The sequence below is a fragment of the Lipophrys pholis genome (genome assembly GCF_963383615.2).
Source record: "Lipophrys pholis genome assembly, chromosome: 22".
Classification (NCBI taxonomy): domain Eukaryota; kingdom Metazoa; phylum Chordata; class Actinopteri; order Blenniiformes; family Blenniidae; genus Lipophrys; species Lipophrys pholis.
This window is the reverse complement of record NC_137644.1, coordinates 9613746-9632591: the sequence shown is the minus strand read 5'-3', so window position 1 is coordinate 9632591 and position 18846 is coordinate 9613746. Positions and strand designations below refer to the sequence as shown.

The 18846-nt window shown below is 46.7% G+C and overlaps 1 protein-coding gene across 1 annotated transcript; it reads right to left on the bottom strand.

Moving 5' to 3' along the window:
• Positions 1–395: 395 nt before the first annotated feature.
• On the bottom strand, positions 396–17141 carry grip1 (glutamate receptor interacting protein 1; the record flags this gene model as incomplete). Its single annotated transcript, XM_080491518.1, has 25 exons — positions 396–704; positions 793–939; positions 1023–1139; positions 1253–1363; positions 2844–2955; positions 3300–3338; positions 3530–3683; positions 3780–3983; positions 4064–4203; positions 5019–5163; positions 5944–6089; positions 7071–7140; positions 7414–7494; positions 8983–9128; positions 9292–9478; positions 9884–10033; positions 10477–10646; positions 10900–11047; positions 11282–11427; positions 11513–11588; positions 11666–11749; positions 12390–12535; positions 12899–13034; positions 13870–13950; positions 17087–17141. The coding sequence occupies 25 exons, from the start codon at positions 17139–17141 to the stop codon at positions 399–401; spliced, it is 3297 nt and encodes a 1098-aa protein (XP_080347644.1). The 3' UTR covers positions 396–398.
• Positions 17142–18846: the final 1705 nt, after the last annotated feature.

Here is an 18846-nt window from a genome sequence, read left to right as displayed (position 1 = left end):
TAAGACTATTGGTTGTTGCTTCAGTAGAACCCGAATCCATGGCTCTGGTTCTGTAGGACCAGTAATGATCAGACAGTAGTTGTGAATCTGGATCTGGATCAGTGGTAATGAATCTGGTTCCAGTGCTACCAGAAGTACCAGTGTGCAGACTTAGTTCAGGTGAGGAGTTACACCAGTCCAACAGTGTGCTTTCAGGCTGCTTCAGCAGTTCGGGGGTCAAACTTGTAGAGGTCAAAGGTCAGCGATCATCCAGAAGGTGTGTAGCACCATCGACGGACAACTCTGAACCAGTCTGAACGGGTTTTGATTCCACTTTGTAGTTCTGCCCTCCTCACTGACCTCTTCAGTTCAGTCTGGTCAGAACCGGATTGAGCCCAGTTTGATCCAGTCCTCGTCTGCTATAAGGAACTATTAGTGACCTTCCCCACTCCGAGCCTCAAGCCGTCTCCGGGCTGACTCCACTTGATGGGGCCGCCGTCGTCTTCGTGGCCGATGGAGAGTTCCGAGGGCTCCAGCTCGCAGCTGATTGGCTGAGGGGAGTGGCTGTTGTTGGTAGTGCCGTCAGTGTGATTGGCCAGCAGGGAAGAGGGGGGCGAGGAAGAGGAGGGGTTTCGACTGATGACGAGGTCGAGGCGGTTTGGAGACTCCGCGATCAGAGGAACGACGAGGCAGCAGTCAAAGTCTCTGGTCCGAACATGGTTGATCTAGAAGTTTGGAAATAGTCAAGGATTAAACATTCAGCCGAAGGTATTTTTGTTGTTTTGGCTGTTAACGTTTGATACTTCTTTGCACCTGTAGTATTCGGTCGAAGGCTTTGAGACCGCCGTGCTCTGCCGGACCGCCTGGCCGGATGTTGTTGACATAGACGCCGCGGTCCAACATCCCGTCAGAAACACTGAATCCAAAGTCCTCCATGTCTGAGGCCTTATCCAGAGTGAGCTACAAACACAAAGACACTGTTAAAACCACTGCAGCTGTGTCAGGCAACTGAGGAGCACACTGCCACGGAGGTCAAAGGTCACCTTGTGGAGCTCCACAGGGTTCTGGTTCAGGATTTCGTTAACTTCCTGCCTCATCTTCCTCATGGCAAAGGCTCGGCGCTGAGGGTCTGAGGGCAATGTGTTTGATCGAGCCGTTACCTGCGGGAGTTTAAATTTGAAAAATAATATTTTCAGACTCAAAATGTTAAAATGAAACATATTCCACTCAAACAGGAAGTGCTTCGATTTGGCTCTGTTCAGGGTCAGGGTACCTGTGGTCTGGAGTTGCTGCGTTCCTGGAAACTGGCCTGGCGTCCCAGCGTGCTGCGCAGAGGGGTTGGGTCGTGGTTCAGACTGAGGGTGGAGCCCGACATGATAGTTGCCTGGAGACAGCCAATCAGAGAACAGCAGTAAGGATCTGACCTGAGATGACTCAGGAAACATGCATATAAAAGGTCACGTTCTTCTACCCATTCAGGACGGAAGCTGCTTTTATTAACAGGATCAATTGTCTCTACTTGATGGGCTTCACTAACATCTCTATTGTCTCTTCCGGCAGAATCCATTGTTGTTTAGCAACCAGACCTACTTTTTCTTCCATGAGCTGGATTAACTGATGACTTCTGTCTGGCAGAGTACTCACAGGTTCTTCACAGCTGGCAACAAGTTAAAATACAGGGTCTATTTAGGGGTGTACTTGTGACTATGGATGGAATCTATTGTTTCTCGTGGCATGATGCAGTGGCAGGTCGGGATCTATTGCTTCTGATGATGAATTTACTGTGAGGATCTGCTTTTCTCTACTGCCATTAGGGTTCTGTGTACGGAATGGAAAAGCTGCCGGAAACTACTGTTTTTTACATTCAGATGGATGTGACTGTGTATTGTTACTTGACCTTGACCTGCACTATACTATACTATACTACACTATACCACAACATACCATACAACACGAAACTGTACCACACCATACTATATTATACTACATTACACTAGACCACACTATACTATACTACACCACACCACACTATACTATACCACACTATACTACATGCCACTGTACCACACTATACTTCATTATACTACATCATAGAATCTGCTGAATGTTTTTACCAAGAGTTCACATTCCACTTAGATTCTACTCATTTCTATTTCTGATTCCACTTCTGACAACACTTGTTGTTTGAGTGCGCAATCTTTCTGTTGTCACTCCATAGCCGCTCGCTTCAGCCAATCAGAATCAAGGACTCATCAGACGCATGCATGACGGACACATCTGCTTCATGACCACCAACTATTAACTCTCCCAGCACATGCCCGAGCTCAAACGTTCTCCGCTGCCATGCGCGTGGTGCAACGCGACTCTGCCGCGTGATTGGGCAAGAGGCCGTGTGATGTCACAACAGGTGCAGTTAGAGTCACACTGAAAACCAGAGAACACGTCTGACACTCCTGGAGTTTTGATGGTTAGTGGGGTGTGGGGGGGGGGGATACCAGAGCGAGGAGCTGCGTCTCATTTCCAGACTCCTGAAAGAAAAGTAGTCGTTTCCCTTTTTTGTTTTTTAACCACAAAAACATGTCGTACTTTCATTGTAGTAGTTACATCAAAACAACATCATTTAAAGTTTTGGTGAATTAAGCAAAATGATATCAAAGGTTTTACGCTATGTTAAATATGTTAAATATATTCATTAGTTGAATATAACATTAGTAAAATGTGTTTTGTAGCTCCAGGTAAAGTTTCAAAATGTTGCAGACCCATGAACTGCACTGGCATGCTGCCCCCTGCTGGTGAGACGATGTTGTCTCTTCTATGTAATCGGACCGCCAGCAGGGGGCGCTGCAGCACAGGCCGTCTCTCACCTCCAGTTCTCGCAGGATGCCGCTCTGTCCACACGTCTCCAGGTCCTCCAGAGCCTGAGACCAGAAGTTCTCCTCCTGGTCTGGTTCGGTCCCGTCGTGTCCCACCGTGAACCTGGAGGAGGGAAGGTCAGAGGCCGGCCAATCAGAGAGGAAGACACACACGCGCGCTCACACATACAGACACATACAGACACAGACAGACACACACACACACACACACACACACACACACACACACACACACACACACACACACACACACACACACACACAGACGTGGGGGTGGCTGTTCATGCTGGTGAGTTTGCTCCACAGGACGTCACATATGCAGCGACCACATACGCGCCCGCCAGCCGTATGTGTCAGTGAGGACGGAAGTGAGGGGATCAAAGGTCACCAGGTGAGGGGCTGTGTGGGGGGAGGAGGTTAAAGGACAAAGTTCACACATTGCGGTACCTGCTGTCAGAAATTAGACCGCTGGGCAGATTGCAGCCTCTGCAGACAGAGATACACTGCTGTTACCGCTGTAGCTCGATGCTACTCACTCCCATTACTTTGCATAAGGAATGCTAGCTGTTAGCCGCGAGCTGAGTGAGGAAGCCCCGTTAGGTCACGTTGTTATTGAGCGTAAAAGTGGTTAAATGTGGAGGATTTTCCCTCTCGGTGTAATTCATGCTTCGTCTTACCCTCCGAGCGGCGGGCGGTCCCAGTCGTCGTCACTGAGACCCAGATCTGACAGTGGATTGGCTCTCTGGCGAGCGGAGGAAGATGATTGGCTGTTGACCGTCTTGGCGTTGCGCCACTCATGGAAACTGTACGGTGATGATTGAAAAGGCGGAGCTTTGCAAACCAACAGAACAAAGAAAGATGGCGTTAGCAGCAGACATGGAGGTCCTTAGAGGTCATCTGAGGTCATTAGAGGTCAGAGGTCAGTACCGGGGCTGGTGAAGCTGCTGTCTATGTTGGAGCCGTCCCACGACTCCACCGCACTGTCTACAGACGGCAGCGTGCTGAACGCTCGCTGACTCGTGGGCGGAGCCACCATGATGACTGGCTCCTCCTCTCCGTCCTGGCTGTCCGGGTTAAACTCCGCCCCCAAACCAATGCCCGGACCAATCACACAGGACTTTGGGCTGGACACTGAGGACGGACGTTTATCAGAACTTTATCTGTGACCAAAATATGAACCCGAGTGTGTTACTCTGGACGAGCATACGTACGCTCTCCCTGCTTCTTGATCTTGAGCGTCACCGTCTCTCCGGCCTGCTGCAGCAGACTGATGGCTTCACTCAGTGGTTTCCCCTTCAGGCTGCTGCTGTTGATGGCCAGGATGCGGTCGCCCACGTGGATGGCGCCCGTCCTGCAGTCGCACGCCACAAAACCAAAGAAACAGCTGTCAAATTAACCAGAATCACTAAAACCAGGACTGATCCTTCCACTCCCACATTGAACCAGTCTCCAGGACTGCGTTCTCCCCCTTGTGATGTCTCTAAAACCAAGAACGTGTTGACTCAAAGTGATACTGAAAACATGGAGAATGTAGAATTCAATGGAGAACTTCAAATCCAACACTATGGAGAGAGTTTTTCTGGAAAAGCCTCATAACATTCTTTATAACATCGGAGCAAAGAAATAAACAACATTACATCAGCTCATCTGCATGTTGGAGACAGTGCAGACGCCGAGAGGCAAATCATTTCCACATATTCTGGTCCTGTACAGTATTGATGCCTTTTTGGCAGGAAGTTTATAAAATTATGCAGAGTATAGTTATGACAGACATTCCGGACTCGGGGCTCTGCCACCTGATAACTTCTCCTCTCAGGATAAATATCTATTTCTTCCTGTTAAAAGGGAGTTTTTTTCTTCCCGCTGTCTCCTCTGCTTGCTCATGTCTAATTGTTTTTCTCTGTAAAAGTGCCTTGAAATGACAGTGTTGTATTTCGCTCTGTAAATATGAAATTGGATTAAGATGTAACATTAGTTATGGACAGCAGAGGGCGCCACTCTCCACCGGATCTGAATCCTGATATGGATAATGAATTTCCCGTCATAGTTCATTGATTCCATCTCAACAGTGTTGGCGTCATTCGGACACAGAAAGCCTCAAGTCTCCTTTAATGGTTGAATATAAATTCATCCCTCGCTAATGAGTGTGGGTTTTGGCCCTCGTACCTCTCGGCCAGCCCTCCTTTGCTCAGCGAGGAGATGATGATGGGGTCGAAGGGCTCCTCGGTGCCTGAGATGGTGATTCCCAGCGGGCCTCCGTACCTCTGCAGCTCCACCGTGTAGATGATGCTGCCGGACACTTCCTGTTCGTCTAAAACCCAAAAGATCAAATCAGGAAGATCGGAGGTGTTTAGACTCTCCATACGAAGGTTCCTGAAGGCCAACAAGTCCTTTATGACCCCTGACAAGACCTCAGACAGAAGGGATTCCCTTGAAAACTTCCAGCAGTGACGGACCTTGAACTTCTAGAGGGTTTCTGACCTGTTTACACCAGAACGACTGTTTTGTTTGTTTTAAAACAGATTCCACTGTAGGAAAAAAAAAAAAAAAAAAACGCTGCTTCGGCTTTGACGTGTGGACTTTTAAAGAGTTCAGCGTCAATCGAAAGTTCTCGTCTCGTCTCGTCTCTCCACAAAGTAAAACTGGACCAAAATCAAAAGCTCCCAAATGGGTCATTAACAAAGTCGATAAGTTGGAAGCAGAAGATTTAAGTAATTCAGGACCTTCGCCAATAAACACTTCGAATGTTTAAGGAGTTTCTCAGATACGATTGTCGAGAAGGTCGTCAAGGTTTTTAAAGACTTCCAGAGTGGAAACAGAGCGAGGAACTTAAAGAGGGAATGACTCGGTTGAATTATTTCGTGGATACTGAAGGATCTTAGATTATACTGAGAAGGGTTTCGATTATCAAGACGCTCCTGAAGGTCCTTCAAAGTCCTTTTTGTGGCGACAACTTCAAAACAATCAAATACGGGTGGACTGTACATCCTTGAAGATATTCAAAGGTTCGGGGCAGATTTACACACCCACCCGTCTTCAGCGGAGTCTACTTTCTCAGGTAAGTTGCGGTGAACAGATCTGGAGAATTTACCCGAGTTGTCTTCGTCTTTGCGGATCTTGAGCTTGACGAGCTCCTCGCACTGCTGGAGGATCTGAACGGCCTCCTCCATGGAGCAGTTCTCCACGCGGATGTTATCGATGGCCAGCAGCTTGTCTCCCAACTCCAACGTTCCGGTCCTGGACGTGAGACACAGGGTCGGCCCATTAAAACTTGGCGTCCGGGGGCGAACCACCGGACTGTTGGTACGTTCCGCCTGTAACTCTGTCTTTAAACCATGAGTGTGAGTTTGGGGGAAACCTGAAGACACGTTGAAGTTACTGATGCCTCTCGGGCTACTTCTGAATGAGCTCATCCTGCCGTTTCAACTCTTGGATTCGGTCCAGACTCTGTCGAGGCTGCGGCCAATTTCTATTTAATGAGTCTTTTCATTTTAATTACCTTTTGTCGGGATAATGAGAGAAAGCTTGTAAGCTTTCACTTCCTCTCAGGTTGCCAATTGTAAGATCTGAGCAGGGAAAAGCAGATGGAAACGAGCCTGTCTGAGCTACTTTTGGCTAATTTACAAGGTTGTTGATTTCTTTTCTTTTTTTTTTTCCTGTTAACTGATGAGCAACGTCCTTGTTAAATGAAATAAAAAAATAAATAAAATGATTTACAAGCATGAATGGCTTAATTTTACTGTCCTGGTTAAAAGAGAAATCAGCTAACACAGATGCGACCTGCCGGTTAGCCAGCATGTTCAGCACAGTCCAACACACATGACCTACAAACCACCGCACGCACACACACACACACACACACACACACACACACACACACACACACACACACACACACACACACACACACACACACACACACACACACACACACACACACACACACACACACACACACACACAGGACTGTTAGCCTAATTAACCAGCCGTGTACAGACAAACGGCTGACCGAGCTTCAGCGGTTTAATTTTAGCTTCTCGTACAGTTTAGGACTGAAATCAGGCGGAACAGCGATCCGGTTAAAGATGAGTCTGTATCGGTGGGCGGGGCTTCAGGAGGCATCAATGTGTTGGGACAGACAGACGTCAGGACACGCCTGGCCGACGGTTTGGTTAAAGGTTGGTTGATGGTTTGGTTATCAGTCCAAGGTTTGGTCACCTGTGTGCAACGCTGCCTTTCTTGATGTCGGAGATGATGAGCGGGTCTCCCGGTTTCCTGTTGGACGGAGCTGCAGACGCACAAACAGACGAAAACGTGTAAATAATTGAATCTGTTTACGTCGCTGCCACGAAGATTACTAGTTAAAGGAGGAGAGAGCGCAGGAGATGTAATATTGACGAGTCGCTCTGAGCTGAATGTAAGACAGTGATGTTGCAGCTCCCAGGCGAAGAAACACCGTGTAAGAAGAAACGAGGGTCGGGCCGAGAAACAAGCTCATGTGCGGCGCCTTTCATCCTGTAGCGAGGAGACGTGCCGTTTCCGTGTTTCCGTGGTTACTCACAGCTGATAGTGATCCCCAGCTCCACCCCCGGTTTCTTGGGCAGCTTCACGTGGAACGTTCCTGAACTGGGGATGACCGACTCTGCGACACAAAGACAGAGACGGAGCCACGTCAGTCCAAGTACGAGAAGCAGTGCTCGAGTCGACGGTAGATTTAAAAGGAAGAGATGTTTCTTTAAAATCAGCAGCTCTTCAGAACGTGGGAGGATAACCTGCAGCGACAAGCTGTTTGTTTTGTCAACAGAGAAATAACTGTAATTGTATAATTGTTTTTTTGTAATGTAGTATGAAGACATGTCAGCCCCTTAAAACTGTCCTCATTCATCGTATACAGTATCTGTATGTGAGGAATGTAAATCCATGTATGCAGATGATGACGTGGTGAATGGTAGTAAATGTTCGATATGTTAAATTCTAAATAGAAGTTGTGCCTCAGGCTGGTGTCTGAATAGTTTGGGGGCGTTTGTCCTGTGATTGGCGTCGTCTTCTGCGGCTCCGGTACCATCCTGCAGCTACAAACTCTCACAATGTGCGCGTGAGTCAGCCTGACAGCGTGCAGTGTTGTAAAACCCGGGCGTGGGCGGGCGGACGATTTAAAACAGACGGTAGTTTGTTACAAAGAGTCTGACAGAGGAACAGAGTGAAAGGAAGGCCGGCGACGGCGACCAGCCAGCCACAACACCACCACCAACACCAACACCAACACACTACCGTCCCATCCGCTCCAACAAAGAGACGCTGCCGCGACTTTGCGTTGGAGAGTGAGACGAGATCGATTTACTGCAGTCATAACAAATCTGCCCGTCTCACTCGCTTCTCTGAATGAAATCACGTAAACACGCCGTAGACTTTGCAAAACGGGAAATCTGCTGATGTTTTCTCCATTTTCAGTGTTCAGACAAATTAGACGTTCATGAAAAGTTTTCATGCAATTCACCTGAATGTGTTTAACCAATGAGCTGCACACTGATTCAGAGGTAAGTGTAGATATAGTATACAAGGACAGTATATAGTAAATGGTTATAATCAAACTGTGAAAGTTTTGCACATACTAATTAATGTCATGAATACAGATCAAAATGAGTGTTTTGACATATTTTTGTAATTTTTCTCAGTTTTTCATAAAAAAACTGTTTTTGGAATTGCCGCCTAACGTTGTTATGAATCAGTTTTCATGAATTTTTATGTTATGTCTTAACACTTAAATTGATTGCCCATTTTTTCAATGGGTGGTCTCTTGAGGCTTTTTTTTTCTTTTTTGGCCGTTTTTGTACTTTCAATACAAAGTATGTCAACCAAAAGCCAGATTACATCTTTCCAGACCGTTAATGTGGATTTGGTCACTCCTTATGTACATTCCCTTTTGTTTTCTTAATTTTAATAAAATCCTCAAACACTTGATATTAGTTTTGTGTTTTAAGTGTTTTTCTTGACATTAGTTGTATTTGTCACGTCTTCACATCGTTTAAATTGTTGGGTTTGAGCAGTGTATTTTCAACGGTTACACGTTATGCTGATGACATACTGTTCTACAATAGAGACGTCTGAAGTGTGGGTCGCGTGTTTTTACCGGCCACATCAAACTCGATCTCCAGTGTTAGCTGAGCGGTGATGGACGAGTCTCGGAGCAGCTGATTGGTTTCTTCAAGAGTCGAGTCCTCGGTGGGAACGCCGTTTATGGACAAAATCCTGTCGCCAATCTGCAGGATCCCACATCTGCAGAAACAAACGTGACAGAGGTAACAACTACAGGATATCTGCTATCTGTTAGGTAACAGTAGCCCAAAACGACACCATTATTTACCAATACATTTTAAATGGGCACATGCATTTGTGGGATGAGCAGCCAAACACAAATGTCACTTCTTTCAGTGTTTACCTCTCAGCGGGGCTGTCCGGGTCGATGTAGGCGATGAGCGGCGGCGAGGACAGCGTTTCCGTGGCGAAGACGCCGCCCTGCAGCTGCAGGCCGAACCCCATGATGCCGTCGCCAAGCAGCGTCACCTCGGTGGTCTCGGTGTGGACCACCTGACCGGCCAGACCCACGGTGCTGGACGCCAGAGACACTGTTGGGGGATCAATTTAATAATCAAAACAATGTTTCTTGTGTCGGTCGCTACTTGAATAAAAGTGAACATTTCGACTAGTAAATAATTTTTCTTGTTTATTATAATGATGTTCCACTGTTTTATGTCTTTCTTGCTGATTTTGTGTTTGTTCGCATCTGTTGCTGCTCTCGAGCGCCTTAAACAAATCACAGTATTCCTCTGTAGGGTTTGCCACTTATTCCTTCTCATTTGAATTTGAATTTGTTTAATTTGCTACAAATGACAAAAAAACTGTTTGTGAAATCACAATGGAAAGTCGAAGTCTTCCTGTGTTTATGGAGCGAGTAGCATGCATCTCCTGATGATTCCTCGCTGTTTTCAGGGAAAGCTTTGTGTGGGTTTAAAATAAACAGACGGACTCACGGGAGCTCTTAAAGTCCTTCTTCTTGGCCTTCCTCCTCATTAGCGTGCCCCGTGGACTTGTGGGATACATGTTCCTGGGCAGGGTGCTCATGTTGAGGGACGAGAGACTGTACGCCGACATGGAGCCGGGAGAGAAGGAGTGACTGAGAGCTGCAGAGAGAGAGAGAGAGAGAGAGAGAGACAGGTGGTGAGAGAGAGAGAGAGAGAGAGAGAGAAAGCGAGAGCGAGAGCGAGAGCGAAACGGGGTGGACATACGAGGGTTGTTTGTATGGCGGTTGTGCGATCTGGCCCCTGATTGGTCGGGGTGGTACGTGTTGTAGTGGTAGGGAGGAAGGATGGGGGCGGAGCCTCCGGTCTCCCAGGGGAGGGGGCGGGGACTACGCTGCACCTTGACTGTACACACACACGCATACACCCACACACATGCACACACAGAGGAGGGTGTTTAGGTTAAAACAAGAGGAGAGGTCAGAGGTCAAAGGTAAGCATACATGTCCCTACTTCCTCACACACGTGTGTCAGGGCGGTGTGTGAGTGTCAGAGAGTGTGTGAGAGAGAGAGATGCATTCTGGGCCAGTGGAGTGTGTGAGTACCATGCTGCGGTGCGTTCAGGGCCGGTCGGGCCTGGTGCTGCGGCAGAATCTCCATGCGGACGGTCTGACAGGAAGCCGACAGCAGCTGAGTCGCTTCAGCCAGCGAGCAAAACTCCATCGACTTCCCATCGACAGATAAAATGTGGTCGCCTGCATGAAGAGCGCCGCACCTACACGGGGAAAAAGAATAGAAACACATCAAAAGTACATCAAAAACACAAATAACATACGCAAATAAATCAAAAGGCCATTATACATAAAATAAACATAAAAAATCATGTGGAACATACAAAAAAAATGCATAATAACAGGACTCTTATCCTGATAAGACAAATGGAATAAATATATACAGAAAAAACGAAACACAAACAAATAAAACTAATAAACACACCAGAGAACAAACAGATAAATGAACTCTCGTACCTGTCTGCTATACTGGCTGGTTTCACCTTATCGATGATGATCACCTGCTTGCTGCAGAACATGGAGGTGGACAGAGCCACACCCAGACTGGAGCCCGTCGCCTTGGCAACCTCCACCAGCAGCGGTCCCGACGCCGAGGCAACCGAATCTGAGGGGCAAGAACAAAAACATTTCAAGAAAGACAGGTGGAGTTCCACAGGGTTCAATACTGGGTCCTCTACAGTCTTACTTTAATATGAGACGTTATAACACTAACTTTTGTGGAATGAAGCATTTTAACTGTATTGAAATTTAAATTCCACAATAAATCAAGTAAATATGAGACCGACTAGAGTTGTAGCTCGATTTGAGTGATGGACGTTTACGTCTGTAGTGAACTGACCCATGATGGAGACGTCGTACTCAAGGAGCAGCGTGGCCTCCTGCCCGCACTGCTTCAGGATGCTCATGGCCTCCGACAGCGTGCTGCCGTGGAGACGAATCCCGTCAATGCTGAGAAGGCGGTCGCCAGGCTTCACCGTCCCCTCTCTGCTCGAAGACAGGAAACCGCGTCTATGGCAGCTGCAGGTCGACTAAAACTCTTACAATGACGTCAGAGGGCGAAGACACTCACCGGTCAGCCGGCCCGCCCGGCCGGATGGTCGTTATGACGATGGGCCGCGACTTGTTCCTGTCCTCGTGGGCGCCACCTGCCAACATTCCGCCATGTCAGGTTAGGTTATTTATTTTGAACATAAATGTAAGAACCAGACGGCGGCGTCATCACCTCGGATCACGAAGCCGAAGCTGTTTCCTTCCTTATGAAGCGTGACCTCTACGTTCTTGAAGACGACGCCAGAGCCCTGCACGGCTGCAACACGACAGATATTAGTAATCACCTTCAGCCCGCCACATTAATACATCAGCACACCACAGTAACATATGTGCATGCGACAATATGCAATATTGTCGCATGCAATATTAACACATCAGCATGCCACATTAACACATCAGCACGCCACATTAATACATCAACATGCCACATTAACACATCAGCACGCCACATTAACACATTAGCACGCCACATTAACACATTAGCACGCTATATTAACACATCAGCACGCTACATTAACACATCAGCTTGCCACATTAATACATCAGCACGCCACATTAATACATCAACATGCCACATTAACACATCAGCACACCACATTAACACATCAGCATGCCACATTAACATATCAACACACAACATTCTCACATCAGCACGCCACATTAACACATCAGAATGCCACTTTAACACATCAGCACGCAACATTCTCACATCAGCACGCAACATTAACACATCAGCACGCCACATTAACACATCAGTACACCAAAACAACATCATCGTCACACACACACTAACATTCACATGTCAACACACGCACACAAAACCCAATGTAATAACACACACACCAGCACCACGCCTGAATGCTGGTGACGTCACAGCGTGGCCGGAGTTTACTTACAGACGGGCGGCAGCTCGAACTCGACCTCCAACACGACGCGCTCGCCGACGTTCTTCAGCAGGCTGATGATCTCATCGTGTCTGAACTTGGCGAGGTTGATGCCGTTTACCGAGCGGATGTAGTCGCCCACGTTCAGCTGGTCACTCCTACCGACGAGAGAAAACTTTATTCAAACCCGTTTGCAAATTTTGTTGAACATTCTAACTTAATCAAATAAATATCCCAACTTTATTTAAAAATCTGGATTATCAATAACAAAGCTGTAACTTTTTCCAGTTTTGATTCCCATCTTGACATTTTTAATAGATTCCCAATTTTTAAAAGATTTCCTCAGGGTTTTTCAACATAAATATATTTATTGACATACTTCTTTTCCATATTGAAATTTCAAATTTGTTTTCAACCTTTGTAAGATATTCTTGAAAGTTTAATCATATTTCACCGTTATAATAAAGACTTTATTGACATGTCTTGTCTTTAATTGCAACCGTATGAATGGTTGTTTTCACCTGGCAGCGATGCCTCCCTGTCGCAGGTTGGAGACTCGAGGTTTCCCATCCTTGTCGATCCCTCCTGAGACAGTGAGTCCGAGCGTTGTGCCCTCCTTCTTCATCAGCTCCACCACCGTACAGCCCCGGAACTCGTCTGTCGATAAATAACCCGCAATCAGTGCGACGGCTGAAACAAGTTTGTTGCTTGCTACCTAGTTTTACCATTTCCGACAGTTGAAGTGAAATAAATCCCGACAAAAACAGGAGGGAAGAAATCTTCTATTCTGTTGTCCATCTATATTTCATGAAAGTCTTGAAATATTAAGGAGAATGAGATGGATAGAGGAGGGGGGGAGGGTATTTCAGGCCGGACCGGCTCCACTGTGATGTAACCAGTCCTCAGGTGATAAAACAGGAAGCAGCGTTTCATTAAAATGTCAGATTTTAATATTAATGGTTCGGAGCGTCACAAAGTCCACCAATGTTTTTTTTCTCCTTCCTCCTTTGTCTTCCTCCTTTAAAAAAAGAAGAACTCCTCCATCTGGGATGAAAATGTGAGATGAAACAATTTCCTTCACAAAGCGACTGTTCGTGTCGTTCTGGACGCGCCACACAAAGGGTTTCTCACGAAAGGAGACGGTTTGTCGCATTATAATCGAGCTCAAACTGCTTCTTCTCAGCCTCAACAGTCATTTCACGTGAAGATGAAGGGTTGGAGGCTTAAATACTTTCAGGCTCTTAACTTCTACACCTTTGTTTTAAACGTTCACCAGTCTATTTAAGATGAATCAAAAAGGACTTTCAAAGCTCTACCGGTTTCCTTCAAGCTGTACCGATGTCTTAAGTCAACTACTTCACCACTGCGAGGAACCGACAGCTTTGAAACAGAAAAAACGTAGAAGGTAAAACATTAAACTGGTCAAGCTGGTCGCCAACATTGTCTCGATAGAAGAAGTGATACTTGTCAGAGTTTCGTGGGCGCGTCTCACCTGGTATACTCTGCCTCCTGATGGCCAGCGCTCCATCGGGAGGACGCGACCCGGCTGAGTGTTTGGCGTACGGCCCCTCATCTGCGACACAAAGAAAACACACACTCGTTAATACGCCCGTTACGATCCAGCGGTGCTTTTGCGATATGAACATCTGGAAGCAATAACAAAAAGCTTGTGGTGCATTCAAACGCGGCGGGAAAAGACTTATTTGTGCTTCAAGGTCAACATCCTCCTTCACCATGACAGGAAACCCCCTTAAATAGCCACAGCGCCACCCCGTGGTCGTATTAACAAACCCACTTTCCCTTCTTTGGCTCCTACCAGTGTCTCTATCTGAATCAGAACTACAACTAATTTAATTGGTTCAAATGTTCTAGCAGTTTCAGGGACTAGTTCAGAAGTTCCACTAAATGGTTCCTACCAAATGACCTCAGGTGGTTTCAAAACTCTTCTTGTCCTTCAGATTTAAAGCATTTATCAGTTCTCGGGTCGTCTGTGTCAGGTCTCCTGCCTGTTTTATTTTGTTCTTATCTGTCTTGTCTCATTTGTCCCTCCTGAGTATGTCCTCCAAATGCATCTGATTAGTGTCTAATGCGTCTCCACTATGTCTCCCGTCTATCTTGTGTATTTAAACCTTTCTTCGTCATGCCAGATTGTCATCGTACGTCCTCGCCATGATATCGAGCCACTGTGTTTTGCTTTTCTCGTGTTGTGGACTCTGCCTGGATTTTAGATTCATTTTCTTGGATCCTGGATATACTGCCGCCTCTGATCCTTGTCTTTGTGACGCTCTGACTTCAGCTCCACGTAGCAGACGGCTGGAGCAGAACCGGGACTCAACATTAGATTAGATTTATCACTGATGCTAGAACAGGAACTAATGGAACCCTGCTGATGTTTATCTCTGGCTGCTGCTGTCTCTTTGTTCTCTTCGTCTCCCAAATCGTCTTATTTCACATTCCGTTTGTTCCGGTTTCCTTCACTTCATCTCGATTCTTTAAGGTTCTTCCAAACTGGAACCACCACTTTCCTCACTACGAACCGTAAACCGACCTCAAAGTGAGGCTTTTGTACCATCTGACCTCATGCATGCCTGATTTTCATCCCTGAAATTGCCCGTAAAGTGGCCGTTCAGGCTGATTCGGGGTCCTCACAATGCGAGTATCGCCAGCACGGTCACACACAGAGCGAAGCTAAGTGGAGATGAAAGCGGAGCCTTCTCCTCCTCTTCCTCTTCCTCACTCTCTCCCTCCTCCTCCAGATGTAGGACAGCAGCATCTCTGTTCTGCCTCCATCCACACTCACACATACTATACAGTGACTGCACACTGAGCGGTTATATAACAAACTGCTGTTATTTGAAGCTTAAATCGGGTCACGATACAGATATCAAGTGTCAACCACCTGTGACCAGCAGGTTAAACCCGGCCGGCCACTAGCACCCCCTACAGGCCAGAGGAGGAACAGCAGCAGGGAAAATACTGTTGAAAAGCAACAAAATTATAAAAAATTTTAAAAACATTTACGTTAGAAAAGCGGAAAACGTTTCCCAATTTGCCTATTTGTGAGGCGTTCAGGGAACATTAGTGACTTCTGGAAACTGTAACATCTGCCAGCAGTCTGCTCTCGCAACACAGAGAAATTGTAGAAAAATAACCTCGTCGGTCACATTGGTCCGTAGGTGAGGCGTCCACGTAACAAAAGTAAAAACTTTTAATTTACTTGATGTTATCTCTTCACTATCTGCATGTGAGGCGTTCAGGAAACAGGTAAGCTCAAGTATCTACGAACATCCCACATGTGAAATGATCAGGTATCCATAGTCAACGTCGCACCGACCATCCAACAATTATTCATGACTGCAGCACGTCTGCATATGAAGCATTCAGGCAGCAACTGTAAAAATAAGTTATTTATCTGCGGCTGTTTCGTTACTTCGAAATAATAATTCCAACCTTGAGTTAACAGAATACACATTTGAATGGATGTCAATGTAAACACAGTTAAGTTTACCAACAGGCTGCATGTGAGGTGTTGTAGATTCTACAAACAACTAACATATGAGATGTTCAGGAAAGGTAGATAAGTTGTCGTCTCCACAAACACACTGCATGTGGGACGTTCAGGAAACCTGGATAAATTGGAGTCTCCTGGAGCGAGCTGCATGTGCGACATCCAGGAAACGGGTAAATCATAGCCTCGAGAAACAATCTGCATGGGCGACGTTCAGAAAACAGCAGTAACTTGTATAGTGTGTTCTAAAACAGAGAAACCCAGTCCTGATTAACTATATAGGTAATTGTAAATTGACAGCTCTGCTTAGGAGAAAAAAATATGAAAAAATGTTGGTGTCTAACGGCTGTCTGAGACATTTAGGAAACAATTATAGCGTCTGTGACCAGGCTGTTGCAGGTTAAGGTCATTAATAAGACGATTCTTCACATTTGAAGGGTTTAAACCGACTCCGACCCGGTGGACTGCTCGATGTTTTCTGCCTCTTATAAAAGAAAAAACCTGATTCAGACGTAAACACCAGGAACTCGCCCAGGACCGAAAACCAAAAACACCCCGAGCTTCAGACGGCGACGGATGCTTCAGGTGCTTCTGTTCGTGTGGGGTTTTTGAAGCATCCCATCAGGACCACACACACACACACACACACACACACACACACACACACACACACACACACACACACACACCCACACACACACACACAGACACACACACACACACACACACAGACACACACACACACACACACACACAGTTAATCTCTGTTTCAGACTGCCCTTCTTTTCTCTTCCTCCTTTATACAAACCATCAATATTACATTCATTCTCTCTCTCAGTCACTCTCAAGGTCTCTCGTCCGGTGCAGCCATCGACTGAATGAATCCATCAGGAGATCATTTACAACACACACACACACACACACACACACACACACACACACACACACACACACACACACACACACACACACACACACACACACACACACGGGTCATAAATAAGCATCTCTCTCTCTCTCTTTTCAATGTCAGCAGTTTACAGTCAACGACGCTCGACCGCACACACACACACACACACACACACACACACACACACACACACACACACACACACACACACACACACACACACACACACACACACACGTAACATATGTAACATATGTGGGAGAAAACACGCTTCACTCCCCCTCGCTCTACCTTTGTTCACCCGGCGCAGGATCTGGCAGCGACATTTAAACGACACGGCGATCATGGTGAAGCCAAGCCGGGCGCCGTCGTCACCTCCCCCCCCGCCGCCATGCAGAGGATGCAGCCGCCAAAAAAGGAAAAAAAAAAAAAGAAAAACTACACCTCCTCCTCCTCTTCCTCGTCTCCTCTGCGAGCGAGCTGAGTGGCGGCGGACGAGCTCCTCAAACACAAACAGTCATCAAGGCGAGAGACGAGGAGGGAGAGCGAGTGAGAGAGAGAGAGAGAGAGAGAGAGGGAGCGCTGCAGATGTGAAGCTCCTCCATAAAATCAGGCAGAGGAGGAGGAAGAGGAGGAGGGAGGTAGAGTCTGCGCAGATGGGAGGATGGAGACGAGTGGGGGAAGCAGGAGGGGGAGGAGGAGGAGGAGGAGGCTGTATCTCAGCTGGATGTTTGTGCAGCTTGATGGAGGGATGAGGTGAAAATCAGAGGCTAGGAAAGGTAGAAAGGAAAGATGAGGAGGAAAGGTAAGAGAGTAAACAAGGAAGGAAGTAAACAAGGAAATAAGAGGAATGGAAAGACCTGATTAAGGAGTTAAAAATAGGGAAAAAGGTAAGAACAGAAGAAGGAAATCAAAAGGAAGAATGCAGAATGAAGGGAGGAACAGAGGAAGAACAGTAGAAATGTAAAAAGGTAAAGATGAATAAAGAGAAGAGGTGAATAGATGCAAACAGAAAGTGATGAAATGTAGAATGAAAAACACCTGAAAGAGTGAAAAGGAGGAAGTGAAAGAACTGAAAGAGAAACATAATTACAAAACAAAATGGAGGAGACAATAAAGGAGGGATGAAACACATTCCACAGATAGAAGAATGAAAAAAGGAGGAAAAAAGGAGAAACCTCATCTTTTAATCTCTGCTTCATCTCAGCAGGTAGAAATACAGCTCCCATGATGCACCTCTCTCCCTGCCTCAGAGACTCTTCAGCAGGTGTGTTCCACCTGTGAGCTCATCGTCATCGTTACCACGGTGATGGTAAACACATGATTTGATTGGCCGATGTGATTCGTGCCTTCTGTCCAGCCCCTCCCACTCCCAGGTGGTCCCGGTGGGCCACTGTTTACACAGTGGGAGGGGCTGGACAGCTCTCATTGGCTGGCCTGCTGCCTGTGCTGTGATTGGCTGATGCTCCTGCAGCAGGTAAACATGTAGGTCAGTGTTTCAGATTAGAGCAGATTAGTGTCATCGTGCAGCTTTAAAGGGATTAACAGGGATTCTACTACCACTACTGCCCCTCTCAACCCCCCACCCCCCATAAACCACCCATCATCAGATCACTGCACACTTCATGAGATCAGACTGTCTCTGAGCTCTGCTGCCCCCTGCTGGAGCCTCCACTGCAACACAACCAGTTCTGCTGGACTCAAACACAGCTCAAAGACCCAGAAATGCAAGATCCAGAACCACAAAGAACCAGATTCACTTGAATCACAATTAACCAGAACCCAAAACACCCAGTCTGGACCTCACCGCCTATCTGAGCTCAAAGTGAAAAGTCCAAAACCAGCTCAGGGTCAAACTCACAACGTAGGACTCACAGAGAACCAAATTAACCAGAACCAGTACATTCCCAGAACCAAAACAAACACAACCATCAGATTCACAAAGATCCAAAAGGACCAGATCCAGCGGACTCACAGGGAATCCAGAAGAACCCGAATCTGTAGATTTACAGAGAACCACAAGAATCACAAGCGAGATTCAGAGAGAACCA